Source organism: Ilyonectria robusta (assembly GCF_021365365.1).
Source record: "Ilyonectria robusta strain PMI_751 chromosome Unknown BGZ61scaffold_42, whole genome shotgun sequence".
Classification (NCBI taxonomy): Eukaryota; Fungi; Ascomycota; class Sordariomycetes; order Hypocreales; family Nectriaceae; genus Ilyonectria; species Ilyonectria robusta.
Genome location: NW_025764476.1, coordinates 226,653 through 249,839, shown reverse-complemented (window position 1 = coordinate 249,839; position 23,187 = coordinate 226,653). Strand labels below are relative to the sequence as shown.

Here is a 23,187-nt window from a genome sequence, read left to right as displayed (position 1 = left end):
GTCATGCTGTGGCATCGAGACAAGCATGTCTCAGTTTCAGTACTTCCAGGTCCCTAGTACAGTAGCCGTTCCGATCTGCTGAACGATAACTTTGTTACGCACGTCCGTCGATCCATGAGAGTCCTTGAGAATTTCGTATAGCCACGACTGAGGATCACTAATCAAGAGCCTTGAACCTGGCATACCTGAGATTATCTGGACCCTCTGAGGCGCGGGAAAATGGGGAGCCAGCCGGCCATCGGCTCTTCCTAGCATGTCGTGTCTCAACAGCTTCTCACAATTAGGATGCATTTCGTATTGCGCTAACCGCGGCGTACACGTACCTGAGCCACTGCATTTTGATACATGAACCCACAGACTGGCCGAAGTCGGTATCTCTCAGCCAGCCCTTGCAAGCTGCCATGGCAGGACTAGTTCCATAAAACCTTTCGCGGAACCTCGCAGGCCTATCGGAATTGATCCAAAACTGGTAGTAAATGAGATGTCCGTGCTAATGGAGTTCCTTGGCCAGTGCTTAGGCCGGATGTAAGCACCGATAATATCTGTTGGGTCTGTTACGGTCAATTCGATCCAATGGATAGTGTTTAAAGCAGTGATTATGATGTTGATGCTTGCTCTCCGGACCGGCCCGAAGTGGATTAGCAGACCTCCCTTCTAACTGAGGTCAGGATATCAAGCTATGAGAGGTTCGTAATACAGGGTCATCTTCCAACAGTGACATAGTATCGATTCTTGCACTTTTGTTTTAAAGTCTTGACTGGATAGACAGTGGAACAGAGTTGGCCCCAAACAATGATATGCTATGTAGATAGAAGAAGCATGTTCTCTTGAAAGTACGAAAGGAGGATAGCAAATGATGCAAAGACGGGACGACACATGCCCGTCGCTTTCCGCTTACCTCGTAATAGACAAGGGCTAATGTTACACATCAAATGCGAGACCTTTGCCCTAGACAGAAGATGTCGCGATCCGGCTGCACTCACAAATATGCAGGGACAACTCCACGAACCCGGTCGTCCTAACACTACAGAGTGACCCACCCTCAGGCCTTTACACTGCATGAAAAGGACGGTGAGCGCGGTCGTTGCTTGTATTTGTCCTACTTTACTCGACGTTTTCAAGATCGTGTTAGCTTTGCTGGTCCAGTTGTGTTTGAGAATTTTACTGAGTTGGCTATGTTGCGAAACTCGAAGAGATCTGGGCGACTATACTTCTGAGTGCTGCAAGCCTCCGATTACTACCAGCCACATTTGTCTCTCCCGTGTGAGACAGAGATACAAAGAAAATCTTAGATCTTGCAGATGGTGGAGGCGATATGAATTCGGTGGCGAGGGGTACCGTGTAGGACGGGAAGCTGTTGTGACTAGCATTGGCGAATTATCCACGCTAATGGCCGCATGCCTTCGGATGAAGCTCTCTGATTGACCCTGTTCCTACCGGAAGCAAACCGGAGGCTTGTAGCCGTTAGACTGAAGGGAGTGCTTTCTGATAATGAAGCGTTTGTCAAGAATATGATGGATATAAAGATGCGTAACTGTCTGGTCTACCCTTCCTTGATCAAAATCAACAATCATCACCCGTACATAATCACGGAAAGTTAATTTGAACTTCACCTACAACACATCGAACATCAGTAAGATGAGTGAAATTTCTCCCGTGGACCGCCAGCTGTTGGTGGAGGACTTCAACAACACCGACGATGCCGCGATGCTGGGTCACTGCGTGCATCAGCTCCTTGAGCACTCCACCGACCGCCATTCGAGTCGGATTGCCCTCATCTGCGGCAACACGGGATTGACGTACGCAAAGCTGAACAAGCTCGCGAATCGCCTTGCTCGCGTCCTGGTGGCGCGAGGAGTCAGTCCTGGCGACTTGGTCGGCGTGGCACTCGGACGGTCTGTCGATCTCGTCGTGGCTCTCTTGGCAGTGCTTAAGGCGGGTGCTGCGTATATGCCTATCGACCCATCTTTTCCAGAGATGCGCATCAGGCAAATGATGGACAATGCCGGTCCGAGTCTCATTGTCGCCAGCACCAACACGCTTGAGGCGGTGTCACCTTGGAACGAGGTATGCCTCAACATTGACGAAACACTCCACAACAACACCAGCTCCGACACCGACAGCAGAAACCTTGCAATAGACGTGCGGTCAGAAGATCTTGCATACGTCATGTACACGTCCGGTTCGACGGGCAAACCCAAGGGCGTCGAGATGAGCCACGGGTCACTGTCCAACGTACTGCTCACGTCGCAGAGAGACCTGGGCTGCGACAAGACGGATCGCTTGCTGGCCGTGACGAGCGCTTCCTTCGACATGGCCTTCCTGGAGCTGTTCCTGCCGCTGTTCTGCGGTGCAACGACCGTCATCGCCCAGGCCGACGAATTCAGAGACCCGCGCGCCCTGCTCGCGTTGATGGAGCGCCACGGGATAACCATGCTGCAAGCCACGCCCGTCACCTGGCAGATGCTGCTGGAGTCGGGCTGGACAGGCACGCCGCGTCTCGCCAAGATGCTCTCAGGGGGTGAAGCGCTTTCCCGGCGTCTTGCAGAGCGGCTGCTTGACTGTGGCGATGCGCTGTGGAACCTGTACGGGCCAACTGAGACGACGTACGCTACCAATTGGAGGGTGCGGCGAGGCGAAGACATGGTCCTGGGCGTGCCCAATGCCAACGGTAGACTCTACGTGCTCGGGGAAGACATGATGCCCGTGCCGATGGGATCTCCTGGCGAGCTTTACATCGGCGGTGCCAGTGTGGCTCGCGGCTACCGCAACAACCCCGAACTTACTCAGTCCCGATTCCTCGACAATCCCTTCCACGAGGGCCGCCTCTACCGCACTGGTGATCTTGCCTGCTTTACAGAGCCCGGGAAGTTGAGTATCCTCGGCCGCATCGACAGCCAGGTCAAGGTCCGGGGCTACCGGGTCGAGTCGGGCGACGTCGAGGCCGCCATCACTGACCACTGGTACGTCTCCGGGGCCGTCGTGGTCAACCGTGATGACCGACTGGTCGCCTACTGTGTACGAGATGCAAAGGTGCCTGTGGTTGAAGAAACCTCGCAGGTCGTGCTGGACAGCATCCTGCGGCCGTGGCTTGCCGAGCGTCTACCAGCCTACATGGTGCCGGCATTGTTCGTCGAATTGGAGGCCCTCCCGATGACAATGAACGGCAAAATTGACCGAAAAGCCCTCCCAGATCCTGTGGCGGTGAGCAAACCAGTCACGACCAAGCCTGCTACCGAGTTGGAGCACGGCGTGTTGGCCATTTGGTCAAAAGTCCTTGGCCACAACAGCATCAGCGTCAATGACAACTTCTTCGAGGTCGGCGGCGACTCTATGCGCGTCGTCCGGGTCCAAGTAGAACTGGAGAAACTATTGGGTCAGACGGTATCACCAGCTAAATTGTTCGAGCATTACACAGCCAAGGCACTTGCGGCGTACCTCTCGAACGCCCACAACAGCATCCCGGAGCCCATCCGCGCACACCAGCGCTCGTCTTACAACGAAGACATCGCCATCATCTCCATGGCATGCCGGCTCCCCGGCGACATCACCACGCCGGAAGAGTACTGGGAGCTTCTCCAGCGCGGAGGCGACGCAATTGTCGACGTGCCCAAGGACCGCTGGAACGCCGATGCCCTGTACGATGCCGACCCGGACGCCCTGGGCAAGTCGTACTGTCGCCGAGGCGGCTTCATCTCCACCATTGATTCGTTTGACGCGCCTTTCTTCGGCATCTCGCCGCGGGAAGCGCGCGCCCTGGACCCTTTGCAGCATATGGTGCTGGAAACGTGCTGGGAGGGATTTGAGCGTGCCGGTTACACCATGGACCAGTTACGTGGCACCCAGACTGGTGTGTTCATCGGCACCAGCAGCATATCAGCCCACAACAGCCTCACTTCTACTGCCATCCGGAACCTAGCAGATCTCGACGGATACACAGTAACGGGCTCGTCTGGCGGTACACTATCCGGTCGTGTCTCGTACGTCCTGGGTCTCGAGGGCCCAGCCATGACGCTCGACACAGCATGCTCCTCCTCGCTAGTCACCACCCACTTGGCCTGCACTGCGCTACGTCAAGGCGAATGCGACATGGCCATATCCGGCGGTGTGAGCCTCATGCTCAATCCCGGGCTGCACGTAGAATTCAGCGGGCTACGCGGCATGTCGCCGGACGGCAGCTGTCGTGCCTTCTCAGCCGACACGCAGGGCACCGGATGGGGCGAGGGCTCGTCTGTCGTGGTCCTCAAGAGGCTGTCGGATGCCCAGCGTGATGGTGACACAATCCATGCCGTGCTGCGCGGTACTGCTGTTAACCACGACGGACGCAGTGCCAGTCTCACGGCACCCAGCGGCCCTGCTCAGCAGCGACTCATCCGCTCAGCGCTCGCCGTAGCCGGACTGCAACCAGGTGACATTGACTACATTGAGGCTCACGGCACCGGCACAAAGCTGGGCGACCCGATTGAAGGCACGGCGCTGGCGGAGGTCTTCGGCGCCGGCCGGTCCGATGCAGGGCCGTTGTGGGTCGGCTCGGCCAAGTCCAATCTCGGCCACACGCAGGCGGCCGCCGGCCTGGCGGGTTTGTTAAAGGTCGTGCTGGCCATGCGACATAGCATGCTACCTGAGACTTTACACGTGTCCGAGCCTACTCCAGCAGTAGACTGGAAGCAGGCCAATATGGCGCTGGTGCAGGAGAAGCGGCCGTGGTTGGCAACGACCAGCCGGTTGCGCCGCGCTGGTGTTAGTGCGTTCGGCATTGGCGGGACTAATGCACATGCCATCATCGAGGAACCGCCCTGCCAAATTACCAAACCTGTTGATACGAAGGTGGCTGTTCCGTTGCCGCCGCCGTTACTTCCGTTCCTGCTTTCGGGTCATAGTGAATCGGCCCTGCTCCAACAGGCTGAGAAGCTCCATCGACACGTCAGCAGCATGACTGATGAGGATCGGCTTTGTGATGTGGCTTATTCACTAGCAACCACCCGTACTCATTTCCGACGACGGTACGTGTTGATGGCCAGGTACAAGGCGGAGCTGTTACATCGGCTCGCCTCTCTTAGCCCGTTCACGTTGTCTCTGTCTCCCAGCGAGCAGACCGAGGAACCGCGCATGGCGATGCTCTTTACTGGACAGGGCAGCCAGGTACTAGGCATGGGCGACAAGTTGTATGCCATTTATCCTGCTTTCCGCCAAGCTCTGGACGAGATTGTGTCCGAATTCACGGGTCTGGAAGCACCGCTGCTCGACATCATGTGGGCCGAGCACGGCAGCGATGGTGCCGCCTTGCTGCATCGCACAGACTTTGCCCAGCCTGCCCTGTTCGCCATCGAGGTGGCATTATATCGGCTGTGGCAGAGCTGGGGCGTGCAACCGGAGTTTGTGCTCGGACACAGCGTAGGTGAACTCGCGGCCGCTCATGTAGCTGGCATCTTAGATCTATCCGACGCCTGTAGGCTGGTGGCAGCCCGTGGTCGTTTGATGCAGGCCATTCCTGGCCACGGAAAGATGGCGATCCTAGAAGCGAGCGCTGCCGAGGTGACAGCAGCGATTCAAGAATCGGGATACGAAAGCAATGTCGATATCGCCGGGTACAACACGCCATCCCAAACCGCCATATCCGGCGACATCGATGCCGTTGAGGGCTTGGTGGCCAAGTTCATCGAGCAATCCCGCAAGTTCAAGATCCTCAGTGTGAGCCATGCGTTCCACTCACACCATATGGACGCTATGCTGGAGTCGTTCCGGGCTATTGCTGATACTGTGCAATTCCATCCGCCCCAGATAACCGTAGTCAGCAGCCTCACTGGTAAGCTGGCTGACGTTGGCCAGCTCGAACAACCTGATTATTGGGTTCAACAGGCGCGCAAGGCAGTCCAATTCAGTGACGGGATCCAGACACTTGCCGCACAAGGCGCTAATGTCTTTCTCGAAATAGGCCCTGGGCCTGTATTGTCTGGCTTGGGTCCAGCATGTCTCCCCGACGATGCCGACATGATCTGGGTTCCGTCACTGATGCCTACCAAGCGGGAAGCCGAATATATACAACAGAAGGTCGCCCAGTTGCACGTGCAGAAAGTACCCATTGACTGGGCTGGCTACTTTGAGCCTTTTGGTTGTCAAAGGGTTGAATTGCCCACATACGCCTTCCAGCGCGAAGGTTTCCAGCCTACGCGGGCCAAGCCAGATGAGAACTACAATCCATGCAGTGACAGCACGAACGCGCCTGTCGACAACCACGCAGAGAGCCAGGTGGACCGCTTCGAGTTCGAGATCAACTGGCGTCAGGCAGACAGGAACAACGCCCCCCCTGGTGGCTCATGGGGTCTTCTATACTCGACCGAAGACGTGCCATGGGCATCGGAGGTCAAGACAGCATTGTCTAGCGCCAACATACAGCTAATCCAGGTCGAGGATCTTAAGGCTGCAGAGCATCTCGATGGCCTGCTATGCCTATGGGATTCAGATGCGGACGTTATAGGCCAGGCCCGCGACTTCACCGCAAAGGCACTGGCCCAGCTGCAGGCCGCTATCAAGACCGGGTTTACGCCGCCGTTAGTGTGGGTCACCCGCCGGGCGGTCGGTATCGACACCGGCTCCGGTCCTAGTCCGAATGACGGCGCCATCGGTCTCGGAGCCGGGCCGCTGTGGGGCATGATGCGTACCGCCCGGATCGAGCACCCCGAGCTGCATCTGCGTGCGATCGACCTGGGTGACGTGGAAGCCATCAAGACGCTTGCTCCGGCGCTGATGCTCACATCTGAATCCGAATGCGCGTTGCGGCAAGGGCAGGTCCTTGTGCCGCGCATGCAACGTGTCGTGAAGCCACGGGTTCGAGGACCGCACGACCAACCACTCCTCCGGAAGGACGGCGCGGTGCTGATCACCGGTGGTCTCGGCGATCTCGGATCTCATGTAGCCCGTTGGCTGGTAACGACCCACGGCATCCGCGACCTGGTGCTAACGTCGCGCCATGGCAAGGAAACCCCAGGCGCAGATGCTTTGGTCATGGAACTCGCTGAGCTCGGCGCCACCGTCGCTGTAATTGCGAGTGACATAGCCGACTACGACAGCGTCAAGTCAATTATGGCAACATTCAACGAGCACCGGCCACTGCGCGGTGTCGTCCACGCTGCTGGCGCGTTGGACTCTGGCGTCCTCTCGTCCTTGACGCCGCAGCGGTGCGCCACGACCTTTGCGCCCAAGGTGGACGGCGCTTGGAACCTGCACCAACTGACTGGAGATATGGACTTGGACCTCTTTCTCATGTTTTCATCCCTCTCTGGTGTCACGGGCATGCCGGGCCTCGGGAATTATGCTGCCGCAAACTCATTTCTGGATGCACTGGCGCACCTGCGTCACGCCGAGGGCCTGCCAGCCACGTCGGTGGCATATGGCGGCTGGGAGGGCAAAGGGATGATGGACAAGATCACTGGATCTGCTCATGCTCACCTGGAGAACTTTGGCCTCGATCCGCTCACGCAGGAAGACGGGCTGGAGTTGTTTGAGCTGGCTGCGCGCAGCGGCCGTCCGCTCACCGTGGCCGCTGCACTCGATCTGGAACGGCTCCAGGTCTACCACGAAGACCTGGGTGAGATCCCGTCGTTGCTTCGCTCGCTGCTGGCTGGGAACAGTACGAGAGTCAACCGAACCCGGGACCTGCGCAAGGTGCTCGGTGAAGCGCCACCGGTCCAGCACGCCAGCATTGTGCTACGCATGGTCCGAGAAACGGTAGCCAGGGCGCTGGGGTTTGCGCAGCCCGATGATGTGGATGTCAACTCGCCCTTGCAGGACATCGGAATCGACTCCATGACGGCCGTCCTGACACGCAACAATCTGGCGACGCTGACGGGCCTGACGCTGTCCGTGAATATCGTCTTGCTTCACCCGAACCTCAAGGCCCTCGCTCAGGCTTTGCTGTCCCAGCTGAACGAGTCCTGGGCCAATACATCGTCGTCGGCGTCGGCGTCAGGCGGTGCTACCCCTGACACCACGACGCTGGGCACGCCGTGTCTGAATATGGCAGCCATCCGCAAGGGCTGCCTCGACCCCAGCTTCACGTTCGGCAACGCATCTACGTGTGCCTCCCGCCCCCAGTCTGTCTTGGTCACTGGTGGCACAGGCTTTGTCGGTGCCTTTGTCGTGCACGAGTTGCTCATGCAGGGCATCACCACGTACTGCCTCGTGCGTGCTTCGAGCGTTGATCTGGCACGGCAACGGATGGTGAGCACGTTGGAGACTTACGGCCTCTGGAAGCCCGACTACGCGCCGCTGCTCAACCTAGTGGTTGGCGACTTGGCCCAGCCACTGCTCGGCTTGACCGAGCAGATGTTCGACGAATTGGCCGACCAAGTCGACTCCATCTGCCACTCGGGCGCTCTGGTCGACTGGATGCGTCCTCTGGAAGACTACGTCGGTCCCAATATCGTCAGTACTCATGAGATCCTCCGTCTGGCTTCTCATGGTCGTGGCAAGGCAGTCCACCTCGTGTCCACCATCTCAACCCTACCAAAGCACATGGGCCATGACCTCACCGAAGAAGACCATGAGTACGGCTACGGCACCTCGAAATATATGGCCGAGCGAATGCTGGCAGCAGCGCGTTGGCGTGGCGCCAGGGCATCCGCGTACCGGTTGCCCTTTGTCTCCGCCTCGGCCACCACTGGTCACTTCCGACTCGATCGCGGTGACTTCTTGCACAACCTCATTTCCGGAAGTCTTGAAATGGGTGCCTTCCCGGCGTTGAACGGCGACCTGTCCGTTGTGCTACCCATCGACTACCTGTGCAAGTCCATTGTCAGCGTGATGACGGAAAATATGCATCAGATTGGCAAGGACTTCGACTTTGTCAACAAGCATGCGCCGAGCTTCGATGACTTCTTCAAGCTCATGAGTGCTGCCAGCGGTGGCAAAGAGATCGTGCCCTTCAGTAAGTGGCAGCAACGCGCACTGAATTACGCAACGGCACATCCAAAGAGCCCGTTAGCCCGCATCACTGCCGTGGTTGACGGCTACACCGACGAAACTGCATCTGCAATGGTCACAGGTTTGCCCGTCGGGGAGCACGTCTTCGGGGGCGATGATTACCCCGTGCCGTTGTTTGACGAGCACTCTGTGCGCAAGTACCTGGATTGTATCAATGCCGCACAGATTGATATATCTGCCGTCGATAGCCCGCGGGTGTAACAGTTACGCGAGGATGCTGTGCGGGTGGACAAGATTGCACGTACAATCATTGTGGACGCTGAACATGGAAGATGTGTGTAGCTCTTTCAATATGGGACGAAATATCAGTGCACACAGTACTACAATCAGTGTCAGGATAGTTCGTCAATAAAGCGGAGTTGCTACCGTTACCTTGTCTGAGACTTTGTTCCAACTCCTCTATCTCAAACCTTCGTTATCATCATTATTCTGAACCAGAGGAAGTCTTCCCAATACCTAGTAGTAGAGAAAACAACCAGAACAGACAACGTGCCAATCTACACTACAGAAATTGACGCATAATGGGTTGCCAAATAAATGTCGCACGCGCACCCTGGTATTGCAGAAGATGATGGGTGGGATGGTTCCAGTCAATGTGGGCAGGGGAGTTTGGTGGGCTGTGGGAACGGGAAGGTTCAATAAGTTGAGAATCACGGGGAGATCAAAAGAATGAGTTTTAATTTCCGGCGAATCTCAACAATTCTGAGTCACACGGGGCAACGCTATAGACATAAAATACAGGCTACCACGTCGAGGGATTATCAATCCCCCGGTCGAGGAGGTTGGTCTCGTATGTCCCATTTATCAATGGGATAAGATTAATAAAACTGGAGTAGTTGGCCTCGTAATCTAAAACCAGAAACAATGACCGAAATGTAAACCGTATTCTTTCCACCGAACCCAAGGCCAATTAGGTTGGGAGCAACAGCTCACCGACAGACCGTAAGACTAGTAAATACTAACGTCGGTAGACCCCCCAGGTCGCGTTGGGTCCCCTACATAGTCATATTCAGAATTATATATCGTCAACGATCTCCATCTGATATTCTGGAAGCTCATTTGCGGATGGCGGTTGGCTTTATCCTTGGCTAAATTGCATTACATATTCAGATCGAAATTTGCAACATCACTGCTAAGCTACTTGACTCCACTGTACAGGCACTTGCAGTGTGTGGGATATAGAGATCCTTCGCCAAGACTCTTGTGGTTTGAGCACAAATGAGCTCAAGTGGTTCGTGAGACTATGTTTGAAGGATAAGGCCAGAAGAGGGACTCGCTGATCGGGTTTTACCCCCGTTGGGGGCATTTTAAACCACCCTTTAACGTCGCTTTTTTGCTGAAATAGGTAGGTGAAACACCCACATCCTAAGCCAAGCGGAGGAGAACTAAGACACCGACATGCCAAAAGCACCTCAAATTCTCCCCGTGGGCACTGATGTTCACAGCACATTTGTCACCGCCTTCTCCGCGTTCAATTACAACCCATCACGACTAGACATTCCACTTCCACTCTTGACGCACCACGTCGGGAAGTTTACGGTGTGGCTGCGCCTGGACCTGCTCAGCCGCGGCCAATTCCGATATCAGAAGAACACATCCAATCGATGCCACAACATGGGTGGCGAACAATGGAAACCCCGTGGGACATGTATCACGCGAAGACACCGAGCCGTCTTTCCCACGGCTAGCCTAAGCCGTTGTCTCACCCATTCGAAGTTGTGAACCTATGAAGCTACATCCAAGCGGGGACATATCCAGCCCTCAACTGAACAAGCCCACCGAGCATGCACGTCATCCGTCGAGATACAAATTGATGTTCGAGACCAAGCCACTGATGCGTCGCACTCTATCCCGTGTTCAGAGCTGAATTGCCACCGTAAGAAAATCTTCGAAAACGCAACACGTACGTAATAAATGCATGCGAGATAAGGACTGTCACACAGTGCAAAAGTACTCCAATTGGCCGCTTTTGTAGCGCATATTGAGGGACGGGATGTATTTCCTTTTTGTCTTCTGCTTGCCGTTTCCCTGTTCCTCATTCTCCTTTGCCATAGCACTCATACGTGGAGAAACATACCGGAAATCTCCATATGCCGTACCAGGTTATGACTATTGCAGTTCGATGGAAGTGAAACGGAGTAATGGTTGAGTTATTTGTGAGAGATAAGGGGAACATGGATGTATTGTGCACAGTCTCGGACTCTCGGGCGTTGACGGACCACGACGAACTGTGGCGGACTATTCGGGTTGTGATGGGGTGCACTGGTTGGGTGGTAAGAAACAGGCTACCCAAGTGTTATTCAGTGGCCACCTCAGCTTGACCGGTAGATCCGGTGTGTCTTGTGCATTGGTTACAGTACACAAGTGGACCTCGGACATGTTTCCTTTTTACAGTCCTAATCCACCAACTGAGACCAGCCTGCAGCTTTGTCACGCTTACCGCGCTGTTCGCTCGCATGTTAGATGATCTTTCAGAGCGAAGAAAGAATCATCGTAGATGGCTGTATGAGTACAGGCCAGATCCATCAAGAATAAAAGACGCAAGGAAACATTACTAATCTTTCCAGTAAGTTGGGCTGTAAGTACCCTATGCTATTCAGAACATCGCTGACACATCCTACCAGAAGGACTTCCCGTGTCTCAGCTGTTTTCTCGTTCATTGCAGATCTTCGCGTGGAGATAATAGACATGCATTTCTCTGCATGTGTAGTACAGTTCCGCGATGGCAAGTAGTACGGACCTGTACGCCAATAGATCCGGGTTTACGGAGTTTCTACTACGTAGTGCAGTACGATGCTTAGGCTGCGACAATGTGAGTACTTAATACTCGAGCCCATTCTCCATAAGCTTTGAGTAACCAGTCGCCTTGCGTCAAGTTACTTATCCTCTACATCCCCTCCTTAGTCCCGAATTCCCCATCTTCGGGAATTAACTTGTTGTCCTTTAGGCTTGGAGCTGTGGACCTTCCATCCCGGACTTCCTAATCAGAACGATGGATCCTCGACGGGCGGACGGATCCGGACCTAGACGACAGGCGATTTCTACCAGCCACTCCATCTACCAGTCTCGAGCCGACGAGGAGGCCGTATTCTCGGAGGAAGACTCAAAATGTTCTTCCGAAAATGAATGCCCTACACCGGCACAAACCACTCGCGCCAGGGGTCGTCGAACTTCCCCGGCTTTGCATGCACCCGTGAAGACTGGTGTCAACCACCAACCCGTGTAAGTATCCACTTCCTCGAGCTAGATTGAAGTATGGAAAGCTGATGAATCATTATCAAGTTCCTATACCCGGCCTCTTGAGCATCGTGGCGAAGAGAAAGACCGAGGCTTAGCGGCTCGTATTTACCGATTATTCTTCAGTGCCAGTCCTCGCAACGAGAATACCACAACTCTTTCGCATGGTCCGACCGAGACTTCTCCTCTTTTGGGGTCCGATGCTTCCCATGGCGTTGCATCAATTGCAAATATTACCGAGGATTACATCGAGTCACAACTGGGCCAAATAACAGTAATCGCTGAAACCGGCGTTACTTGGCAACATGAGGCCAAAGTCCTCGCCTCGCACGCGGCGCCCCTCATCGTAACATTTCTCCTCCAGTACTTGATCGACATATCAAGCATCATCGCTGTAGGGAGGCTCGGCAAGATCGAATTGGGAGCTGTTTCCTGTCCGTTGACCCCCTACAGCTGCTGTATCTTGTGCTAATCCTATACATAGTGGCCAACATGTCAGCATCGATCTCGTGTTTTGCAGTGTTCCAAGGCCTAGCAACAAGCTTGGATACTCTGTGCTCCCAAGCTTACGGATCCGGAAATAAGCATCTCGTCGGACTTTACTGTCAACGAATGACCCTCTTCCTCCTCTGCTTATCGGTCCCGATGGCTGTACTATGGCTCAACTCCGAGTACATCATCATGAGGCTCGTTCATAACGCCGAAATCGCTCGCCTGACTAGTACATACCTCCACATTCTGATCTTCGCTCTTCCGGGATATGCCTTCTTCGAAACTGGCAAGCGGTTTCTTCAAGCTCAAGGGCTTTTCAGAGCCACGACTTACGTTATTCTCATCGGAGCACCTGTTAATGCTATGCTACAGTGGCTGCTAGTGTGGAAGCTCAAACTGGGGTTTATAGGTGCCCCGATATCTGTTGTTCTTACAAGGACATTGCTGCCCATACTTCTCGTTCTTTATACTAAGCTCTTTGACGGCTCCGAGTGCTGGGGAGGTTTTAGCAAGCGAGCACTTACTAATTGGTGGGTGATGATTCGCCTAGCCATTCCAGGCATGATCATGGTGGAAGCTGAATGGCTTGCTTTCGAGATCATGACAGTCATCTCAAGTCGATTTGGTACAGAATATCTCGCCGCGCAAAGCATTTTGATTACCCTCACGACGATCTCATACCAAATTCTTTTCCCTGTCTCCATCGCTGCATCCACGAGAGTGGCAACCCTTATCGGCGCTGGACGGATCAGTGCCGCAAAAGTTGCTGCCAGGGTGGTAAGTTATAATTCATACTCGGTTACTCGGACTCGTTGGAAAGATATTGATGCTAACCAACACAGGCTATCGCCTCTTCTTGTATATGCACCCTGGCAATTATTAGCACGTACATGACGTTTCAATATCGGCTACCATTTATATTTACCGACGACGACGCTGTAGCTACGCTCGTCACCCTCGTCTTGCCACTGGTTGCCGTCATGACATTATTTGACGGACTTGGGGTGGCAGCACATGGATTGCTACGAGGCATTGGCAAACAGGGGATTGGAGGACCAGCCAACTTGGTTTCGTACTATCTCGTCTCGCTACCTATCTCGCTGCACTTGGCCTTTGCGCTCGACATGAAAATCCAAGGCCTGTGGATAGGTACCACCGTTGGGCTTATTGTGTAAGTTCTACATTCCAGTGTCTCGGCAGCTGGGAATCAACTAACAGTGGATATAGTGTCTCAATTATTGAGTATAGTTTTTTGCTCGTGACAGATTGGCGGAAGGCTGTCATGGAAGCGGAAGCGAGAAATGCCGCCGGCTGATCTAGGACAAGAATCGTGAAAGCAAATGAAATCTCTGTGAAGTTGCCCAACAAAGACGAGCGGCTGGAGACGCTTGTTTCAAAGAAAAGTTAAACTGCTTTCAGTATTTCTATTTTGTGAATATTTTCCCCGTAAGTAGCATCTGCGAGAATTTTCAGCACTAGTGTCCAGAACTCATGCAGGAATTACCGTTGTCAAGAGTTCTGTGGTTGAACCTGAGCCACGTTCATTCTCCTTCCTTGCCTTCGCTCTTTTCCTTTCTACGGGTAGACCCAATTGGGTGCAGAAGACAAAACACTGTACTCGCTTTAACTTTGTCAATACAACTATCATTTCCCATTATCAAGTGTACCAGGCATGTGGTGAATCGTCGCTGTAGCTCCAGGGTAGGTTAGTAGATCAAAGGCATCATGGCGCACCGACAGTGTTCCTATCTTCGCCGGAAATACAGCCCACATTGGTATACTGGGGCCTGCTGGGGTATTCAATAGATACTAAAGCCACTTCCACCCTAAATTAGTTTCTTGAAGTCACGTTTCACAAGACTGTAAATATATTGGTCTCCTTTAGAGGACACTTGTTAATGTCCCATTCAAATATGCCCTATATGCCTCGTTCACGAGACTCTGAGAGAGGTGATTATGCACCATGTCAATGTATCTGCTGGTAAATGGCATTAACAACCTGTGACCCTCAAGGACTCCTTCATCATACAATTCCCATTCTTCCGTCGGCTCGATTGTTGAACTCCACCCAGAACTGCTGCTTCCAGAATTCGCAGGGGATGAGCCACCCCGGCTTGCACGAACAATCCATTGCGACCTGATGGTATTGCCATTGGGAGCAGATACGCGAAGGCGAACGCCATCGGGTACAGATCTATAAACCGCAGGCCATTGCATTGGCGCTATAAGGCCGGGGACTAGCTCATATAGCTCGTGTACGTGAAATGTACGCACTGTGGCGTCCCATGGCCCTATGAAGGTATCATTGGCGATTGAGTTGGGGTCAGACGGAATCTCTTGAAAGCTGGCCACAGAAAAGTTGTGTTGCAAGGTTGGGGTGTAGCTTTGAAGCCAGCCAATGACGAGATAGGGTGGCAGGTTGCTGGGGAGAGGAATAGTGACGGAGAAATGATGTTGTTCCCGCATTAGTGTTCTGAGTTGTATAATGGTATAATACGATTGGCTGCATGTGGTGGCTAACTGTTTAATGATTCAGGATCGGCCGCCTTTGTCTTTGTAATGTTCGATGCTAAACGAGAGATGCTGACCTCTTAAATTAATATTCTTCTGTCTGCCTGAAGTAATAACGAGACTAGCCACTGAATGGCCGAAATTACATGAACCTGACTCCAGCAAAGAGACTACTACGGCACTTAAAATTAAGAGCGGAGACTTTAGATAGCGAGCCCTTCAGTCCGAATGTTTATCATTGGCCACAGTTTTACCCTGGAGGTGTGGAGCCGATTCGGAGACGTCGTTAATTGGACTCGGTTCGCGGTAGATGCAAGAATTACAAATTGTTGGACGGGACTTTAACCGGATTTCGATATAGCGTCGTTTTGAGGGTAGCGCGCCAGTATCCGCTATGAGTAGTAATGATCGACTTGTGTGAGCAAGAGGGGAAGCAAGTCGCCGTTCTGTTGGAGATGAGATAGGAATTGCGATAGCACTGGGAAGCTGGGTCGCTCTCTTTCAAATGGAGCAGGGAATGACTGATAGGCGGTCACTTCTTCTGGGCTCACCCTGATCATGATGCCCGTCGAGACCCAGAGGTGACTCCTCATATGGCTTTAGGACTTGGCTAGTGGCACCGCCGTCGCTATTGCACATGGCACTACCTGTCACCGAGAAACAACGGCGATAGCTCGGTGGGTTCGGTGGCTAGCGGGCGTTGGGCCCTGCAGGATGATGTGATTTCGGCATTTTAGTCCGTCAGTGCCGGACACGCCGGGGACTCCATTCGTCCGTTAGGCGGTTACACAATGGCAATGGGGATTTGGCAATTGCCTAGCTAACCGCGTCGGGCTGCGTCTATCTAGCTGTCTGGTTGAGAGGATACCAAGAAGTTGATGGAGGGGTCCACTCGTTCCCAACGTTCTGCGTAGTATCTCCATCCCTCGAAGTATGATGGAAAGCGACCAGGGATGCATGCCAATGATCATCAAGCCTAGCGATGCATCTATGCATGTCATTGCATGGCGAGTGGGCTTCATTTCTCGTCCCTACCCATGTCCGCATATCCTCGGTTGAACCTCTCTGCTCTACGGGCATGTATTGACCAACATGTGATACATAAGATAGCCGAATCGGCCTGGAGACACGAGGTGGTGCGGAACTAAATATGTTGTAAGATAAATAACTAGAACAGGGAATTGCGCAACTGCTTCTCAAGAAAGGGGCAAGTTTTTAATAGATAATTAACATGACAAGGGATTAATCTTCGCATCGTCTGAAAATGGGTTTCAAACATTATGCAGCTACTTCTTTAGGAGTAGAGCTCTAGAGTATGACTATGAGGTAGCTATCAATGAGTCCTGCCTCCTGCCTACAAGCTCGAGAAATCGCATCTCACAGACGGGACCATGTTCATGTCAGGATACCGGGCGTTTTCGTCACAGGTGAAAGCTTTGTTAGTGGCCGCCTTGCATTGAACAGTAACGCCGCCGTCGCACTCAATCTTTCCGCCCGTGCTGCTGTGGGTGTATTTGCAGTTGGTGAAGCCATCGAAGATCTCGTCGCCGTGGAAATCAGTGTCGTAAGGCACCAAGCCAGGGTTGTCGGCGTCGATGCTGCTGCTGGCCCCAATGACGACGAGCTGGCTCTCGTTGCACAGATCCTGCTCTTTGCCATCGATGATGGATTTCATAAAGTACCAGAGCGACATGTTGAACTGGCCGCCGTGTACGTAGAGGGCATCCACAGCGTGTTTTCCGGTTGGTTTGGGCGAGGACTGGGTAGTTGTGGAACTAACAGCAGCGCCAGTACGCGTGGTTGTAGGGTTTGCGGGGTCAGCTAGTAGCCAGAGTCAGTATTGGTTCAATCTTGGGGAAATTGGAAGTTGATTTCTGGTTCAGCACCAGCATAGGAAACTTACCGAAGTCTGGGGGTGTCCCGGTTGGCTTGGATTCGCAGTAGTAACCAGTACACAAGACACCACAATCAGCTGTACAAGTAGGCGAAGGAGAGCCTTGCTCAAACGTGTATTGACCTCCAGAGCCTGAGCCGCTGCCGCCTGGACTGAGAAAGGACGGGCAACCCGCAACCTTGTTCACGAGGCAATTGTCTCCCTGGACTTGGCCATTCCACACGAGGCTGTCTGGTGCTCCATCGTCGGATTGGATATTTTTATCATCGATGACGAGTCCTCTCACCATTTTGCGGACAGCCTCAACAACATTCGAGGGCTCCGTTAGGGCTTGTGCGTATGTGTTAGAAGGAAGGCCGCGAAGATAGGCCACAAGACCGGCAACGGCAGGGGCGGCTATTATTCATTAGCAACTGTACAAATGCCTAGATGTATATAGCAGATTTGACTTACCGAATGAAGTTCCGCTAGCCTTGTCATATCCTCCGGATGCAGAGGGTGTGAGTCTAGAATTTGTCAATTTCCTCCCTCTCAACTAACCAAGCTGCGGGGTCTGTCATAACTTACGTGTCGTGTCCCCATGCATACACCAAAGGCGGCTGGTTGGCTGTGAAATAGTTGGAACCACCCCATCGTCGAGCGTTCTTATCGACCGCACCGACGACAAGCATGTTCGGAAGCTGGCCGGAATGAGAAAACTTCTGCGGGTACCAGTTTTCGCTGCGCTGGGTTGGGTCGCGGCCATCGTTTCCGGATGCCGTGACGAGTACAGTCTTGAGGTCATCTTGGATACTGGCGAGGATTTGAACTAGTTTCCAGCCGTGTTAGTCAAGTCCAAATAGAGTAACAATAACATTGCTTAGCTTACCGAATATCTCTTCAAACGGCTTGATAGGGCTCATGTAGGCGACCTTGGACCCCCAGGACATGTTGATGACTGCCTTGCCCTGTAAGGTGTTGTTCTTGATGTGATCCGCGATCAGGAGAAGCGCATGAATCAATCTCTCCGTAGGCTGATCTCCATTGAAGATGCCACCCATGCTGACAGGGACCACCGTGGCAGCTGGCGCAACTCCAAGCGTTTGTCCAGCCGCTGCCGCGGCAACTGCAGCGCCGTGCCAGGGATTCCACGCGGACACGGGGCCGTAGCTTGGCACGTCAAGAGATCCGCCAAAGTTCATGGTTTGGAACTCCTGCGTATGTGTCAGTTATATCCTTTCATTCCAGCAGACTGTGGAGAAACTCACCGGATGTTGGGGCGATGCCGGGAAACTATCCTCAATCACGTAGATAACCTGGCCAGCCCCGGCACTTGGGTCGTACCAGTAATTGAAGAATGTGCCTGAAGCGTTAGTAGCTACATATTTGACATCATTCAACCAGTTGGTTCCCGCCGGTGCACCCAATTGTGAGAGATGCCACGGGGCCTCCTTGTTTGCCCGCTTTTGCAGGGGCACAAACGTGGTGTTGCCAGCGTCCTCGATCTCACTCTCACTCTCAACGTCGACCTCAACATCGTCTGCAGGCTTCTCCGTTGCCTCTCGGCGGCCAACAGTACCAAAAGGAGTCCAAGTCTGACCATTGGTCCGCAGGAAATTCTGGTAGTCGTACAAGTAGCGCACTTGGGTCATGCCCTTCACCTTAGATACCATCGAGACCGGCATTTGCCGAATGACAAAGTATGCCGTGTAGTCGGATGTAGTCGACTTGACTTCGAGGAACTCAAAGTTGTTGGTACCAGTCGACTGGGCAAGACGACTTCGGATCAAGGACGAGTCAGCGGAGCCGTGCTTGTGAGGGTATAGAATGTAGTCGGACTCTCTGCCAGGGCAGCTCATGTCTTGTTCCCACTGAATCGGGTTGTCTTGGTTAAAGATAGAATCGGAGGCGGCTTGACGGGCCTCTAGCTCAGCCTCGTCGAGTTCGGTTTCTCCAACTTCAGCCTCAGCTTCGGATGTAGCTTTCGCTGTTGGTTCGGCGACAACGGCACGGGGCACTTCACTCCGCTTGGCGATAGCGCAGGAAGAAATGGTCTCGGTGTACTCGGGAACCTCGCAGCCGTAGACAAAGCCGGTGCGAGTAATGGTCGACTCGGTCGTGGTAACGGTGGTTCCCTTGGAGACAGACAGTCCCTGCGAAACGGTCTCAAATTCGACCTGTTGAGAAACGGTCTTGCAGTCATCTGGACGGTCGGGCTTCTCGAGAACAGGGTTTGGCCCAGGTGGTAGCGTGATGACGGGCCAGGGGGGCAATTCTCCCTTGATCTTGATTGACCATCCTTTTCGTTGGATAATGGAGGGAGGCGGCGGCCCAGGTCCAATTTTGCCCTTGGGGAGATTTAACTTCCACTTTGTCACTTTGAACTCGGGGAAGTCGATACAGAACGAAAAGAACCAGAACCCGTCACAATCGAAAATGACGACAAGATCGTCGTCGTCGTCATCGTCATCCTCGCCATCATCTTCGATGTAGCCAGGAGGAAACTCGGTCCAAGTAGGCAACGGTGTGCTGGTTGTCGAAGTGAACTGATCACTCGGGCTAAAGGTTGGCGAAGTCGCCGAGCCACTATCGTCACCGGAGCCTCCTCCAGCGCCCCACACATCACAAGTCTCGGTCCAGCTATCAGGTGGTCCTTGAGTCATCTGGGGCCACGGCGGCAGCGTCAATTCACGCGTGGTGATGACCGTCTTACCGCCCGTAGTGTAAGTGATGGTAACATCTACAGGGTCCACAGCCAAGCTGGTGCAGGCCACGAAGACAGCTCCATCCGAGATTGACGTGGTGACGGGGACATTTGAGAATGGGATTTGGCCGACAGTGATGGGCGGAGGTGACAGCGTAACGGTCGATGTGGTCGAGCCAACCTCGACTGATGTCGTGTACGGCGGAATGCTAATCGTCGTGGACGAGGGCAGGATGCTCGGGGGGAGCACCAGCACACAGGGCGGTGAGCAATGAGCTGTCGATGTTTTGAAGATGCTAGTGCCTTGAATTAGCCATGGTGTTATAAGTGTGAACAGATTCATGAGGGAACGTACTCGGTACCGATGTAAACTGGATTGTCAACTTCGTGCTCACCGGTAGCATCCTGGACACACGAATCATCAGGGCAATAGCCTCGACTGCAGGCAAAGTCACAGATTGCGTCGAACACGCGAACATCAAGACCGCTCTTTGCAGATCCGCTCGTGCCGCTCTGAGCGGGCGGCTCGTTGAGGGCACCCATCGTCAAGCAGGTGCACGTATGAACTGGGCAGAAGCCGAAGTTGCAGGCAAAGTCACAGAGCCCGACGAGGCCCTCGCCACCCTTGCCCGAAGTACAGGCGTCGGGAGTAAAGGGCGAGACGTTAGGAACAACCTTTGCGTGTTCGCTGGTGTCGCAGTAGGCCGACGGACAGAATCCCAAGTCGCAGGCAAACGCACACAGGCCTTCGTAGCTGGACGACATTCCCTCGGCCGGATAGCCCTTGGTGCCGTATCCAGGCGTATCCGAGTCGGGCTTCTCCCTCTGGGCGCCCATGTTGCTGCAGTAGCAGGCTCCTGGAGGACAATATCCGTACTTGCAGGTAAACTCACAGAGATCGGCAAACTCGGGAGCTCCTGGTGCCGTTCCCTCGATACACACCCACTTGGAGATGTCAACCTCCTTGTTGGCGCTACCACCAGTCTGGCTTCCAACCCAGGCGTTCCAATTTTGCTTGCCGTCCTGGCCGTCGACGCGGTTGCAGGCCGAGGTAATCTCGCGTCCGGTGAGCGTCATGGATCCAACCTGGATCACAACAGCGCCCAAGTTATTGCCGTACTTGACGCTTCCATGGTACAGACCGCTGCCATACTCGGGCTCGTCAGTCCACGCGGCGCCGAGGTCGACGCCTCCCACCGTGACCTTGACCGGCTGGGAGCTCACGAGGAGCGCCGTGTAGAAGATCATGTCCTCGACAATCTCGTACGGATAGTACTCGCGCTGCAGCTGGCTCGCCGTGTTTCCCGTGGTCCAGCCATCGTCGCAGCCGGACTGCTTGGGCGTCGGCCGGTACCAACCCGTGAGGCCTTCTTGAGTGATGGTTGCCTTTCTGTTCTTGTACATGTCGATAACGTACGGGAGGAACTGGCGCCAGCCGTCGTGGGGCATGTCGGCGGCGTAGTTGAAGGGCGCCTCGCCGACCTCGAAGGCTTTATAGTCATCGCCGTCTACGTAGAGCGGACCAATATGATGGGACTCTCCAAAGTCGTTCCAAGAGATGATCTGCACGTAGTCGGGGTTGAGAAAGATGATTTGCTGCCACCTGTCGAACCACATGTCGTCGCCGCGCCACATCCAGTTCTTGTCGTATCCGGGCAGGTTTGTATAGAACCAGGGGCTGGCAGGCATCACTTGAAGTCACGTTAATATTTCCCATGTATTACTGTATCCCAGTGCGTTGTAACATACTGTACTTGAGATCTTTTCCCCACGCCTTTCCTGAGTCCTCCATGAACTGGAGATATGAGGCATCGACGTAGGTGTTCATAGCCATGTTACCCCACTAGTCGACTAACAGTCAGCTCATACAATCCATAGTAGTCCAAGGTCAATCATGAAGGGGACTTCGAGTTCATAACTTGCGTGCTTTCAATGGAAGGAGACGAGTGTGTATGCCACTTACAGGCCAAGCGGACCAACTAAACAGGCCGTCCACCACGCCATCAGAAGCGTCGAGAGCCTGTTTAGCTCCCAGGGAAGACCAATCCGGGAGCAACAAACAGTTTGTTTTCCGCTTGATGAGAACCCAGTCGCTAGCACTGGCTGGCCCCTCGAATGTCGACACCAGAGGCTGGCCGCCATCGATAAAGTAGGAGTCGTACGCGGAAAACTGGAGGATGTATTGCTGGACAATGTTCGCACACCACGGGCCGCCGCCGGCGTAGTCGAAAGACAAGATCATCTTGAAATCTCCCTTGCCGTCGGCCACGCTAAATGCTGTGTTCAGAGCTCCCCATGCCGAGGCATCGTCAGACCGAATGTTGAGGGCGAAGCCATCAATGTGCGCTGCCCGCGCCAAGTCAATATCCTTCTCCCATTTGCTTTCGTCCCAGGTTTTGGCATTTTCCACCTAGATCCAACCCAATTAGCTTGTTACATAGTCAAAGGCCTCATGCACTCACCATGAAATGCGCAAAGACGGCTTTCGTCGCCTGTACGCGGACACAGCCCAACAGGACTACCAGAAGACTGACGGCCCACATGTTGGCGACGTCTTCTGAGAGTCAGAGGATGTAGAGCCGACCGGGATGAAGCCAAGAATCTTCCAAGTATAGGAAGTGAAATATCCATCTACTTAAGTACCTGCAGCGGACCAAGGCTCGCCCACGATAGCCTCGCGAGGTGCCGAGATACCCCGTCCCAGGGTACTGTAGCCATGTCGTGGAGCTCGAGACAGGCAAGGAACAAATTAGCTTATCCCGTAATGTCCAAGGTCAACCCATTTTCCAACGGACTCCACAACTCCATAATCAACAAGGAGTGCACAGATAACCTCGGATCTTGACCAAAGGCAGGCCACGAAGACGACCAGGCTTGCGGGCCTTGCCGGCACTGCCAAACCTTACCTCGAGCTCCAGCCCTGGATTTGCAGGGTCCGAGCCGCGTAAATGGCCCTTTCCAGCCCTGCCAGGCCAAGTGCTGCAGGGGCAATTAGATCAAGGGCGACAAAGGTGCCAAATGTGGGCTTTAGCTGATCGACAACCGAAATTCCTACACTTGGCCCTGGCTAACTTGAGTTCGGTCCCACAAGGCAAGCATAAGGCAAATTAGAATGGGACAAAAGCTTATGGGCGGTCAATTATGCGGTCACTGATTATAGTCATTCTGCATGTCGCTGGTGGGACTGATGATACACCGCTGCTGCGTTGAATGAATCAACACAGGCGATTCCAGTCCATCAACCTCAACTTCGCAGACCCCCCAACCTGAGCTAGCCGGAATGTTTCCTCCGCCCATATATCCACCGCAATAGTTATGGCTGATCAAGAATTCGGAAAACCCTCGTCCTATCTATCGGGCCTTTCCATCCCCGCTTCTAACATGGATC

The 23,187-nt window shown here is 53.8% G+C and overlaps 4 protein-coding genes across 4 annotated transcripts; 2 read left to right on the top strand and 2 right to left on the bottom strand.

Moving 5' to 3' along the window:
• Nucleotides 1-1,573: 1,573 nt before the first annotated feature.
• BGZ61DRAFT_567239 (nonribosomal peptide synthetase 7) lies at nt 1,574-9,183 on the top strand (the record flags this gene model as incomplete). Its single annotated transcript, XM_046255959.1, has 1 exon — nt 1,574-9,183. The coding sequence occupies exon 1, from the start codon at nt 1,639-1,641 to the stop codon at nt 9,181-9,183; it is 7,545 nt and encodes a 2,514-aa protein (XP_046095562.1). The 5' UTR covers nt 1,574-1,638.
• Nucleotides 9,184-12,256: 3,073 nt separating this feature from the next.
• On the top strand, nt 12,257-14,026 carry BGZ61DRAFT_370821 (mate-domain-containing protein; the record flags this gene model as incomplete). Its single annotated transcript, XM_046242048.1, has 4 exons — nt 12,257-12,653; nt 12,704-13,488; nt 13,554-13,882; nt 13,939-14,026. Coding segments are annotated over 4 exons (1,599 nt in total), but the record flags the coding sequence as incomplete, so codon positions are not given.
• A 553-nt stretch (nt 14,027-14,579) lies between these two features.
• BGZ61DRAFT_465615 (uncharacterized protein) lies at nt 14,580-15,279 on the bottom strand. Its single transcript, XM_046247604.1, has one exon. It carries the CDS (start codon nt 15,175-15,177, stop codon nt 14,593-14,595), a length of 585 nt encoding a protein of 194 aa, XP_046095560.1. The 5' UTR covers nt 15,178-15,279; the 3' UTR covers nt 14,580-14,592.
• A 1,117-nt stretch (nt 15,280-16,396) lies between these two features.
• Nucleotides 16,397-22,378, bottom strand: BGZ61DRAFT_404041 (glycosyl hydrolase family 71-domain-containing protein). Its single transcript, XM_046243120.1, has 10 exons — nt 22,262-22,378; nt 21,763-22,209; nt 21,549-21,642; nt 20,155-21,490; nt 18,364-20,095; nt 17,985-18,309; nt 17,684-17,924; nt 17,570-17,622; nt 17,126-17,512; nt 16,397-17,043 (listed from the first exon to the last, which is right to left on the bottom strand). Exons 1-10 carry the CDS (start codon nt 22,340-22,342, stop codon nt 16,577-16,579), a joined length of 5,163 nt encoding a protein of 1,720 aa, XP_046095559.1. The 5' UTR covers nt 22,343-22,378; the 3' UTR covers nt 16,397-16,576.
• Nucleotides 22,379-23,187: the final 809 nt, after the last annotated feature.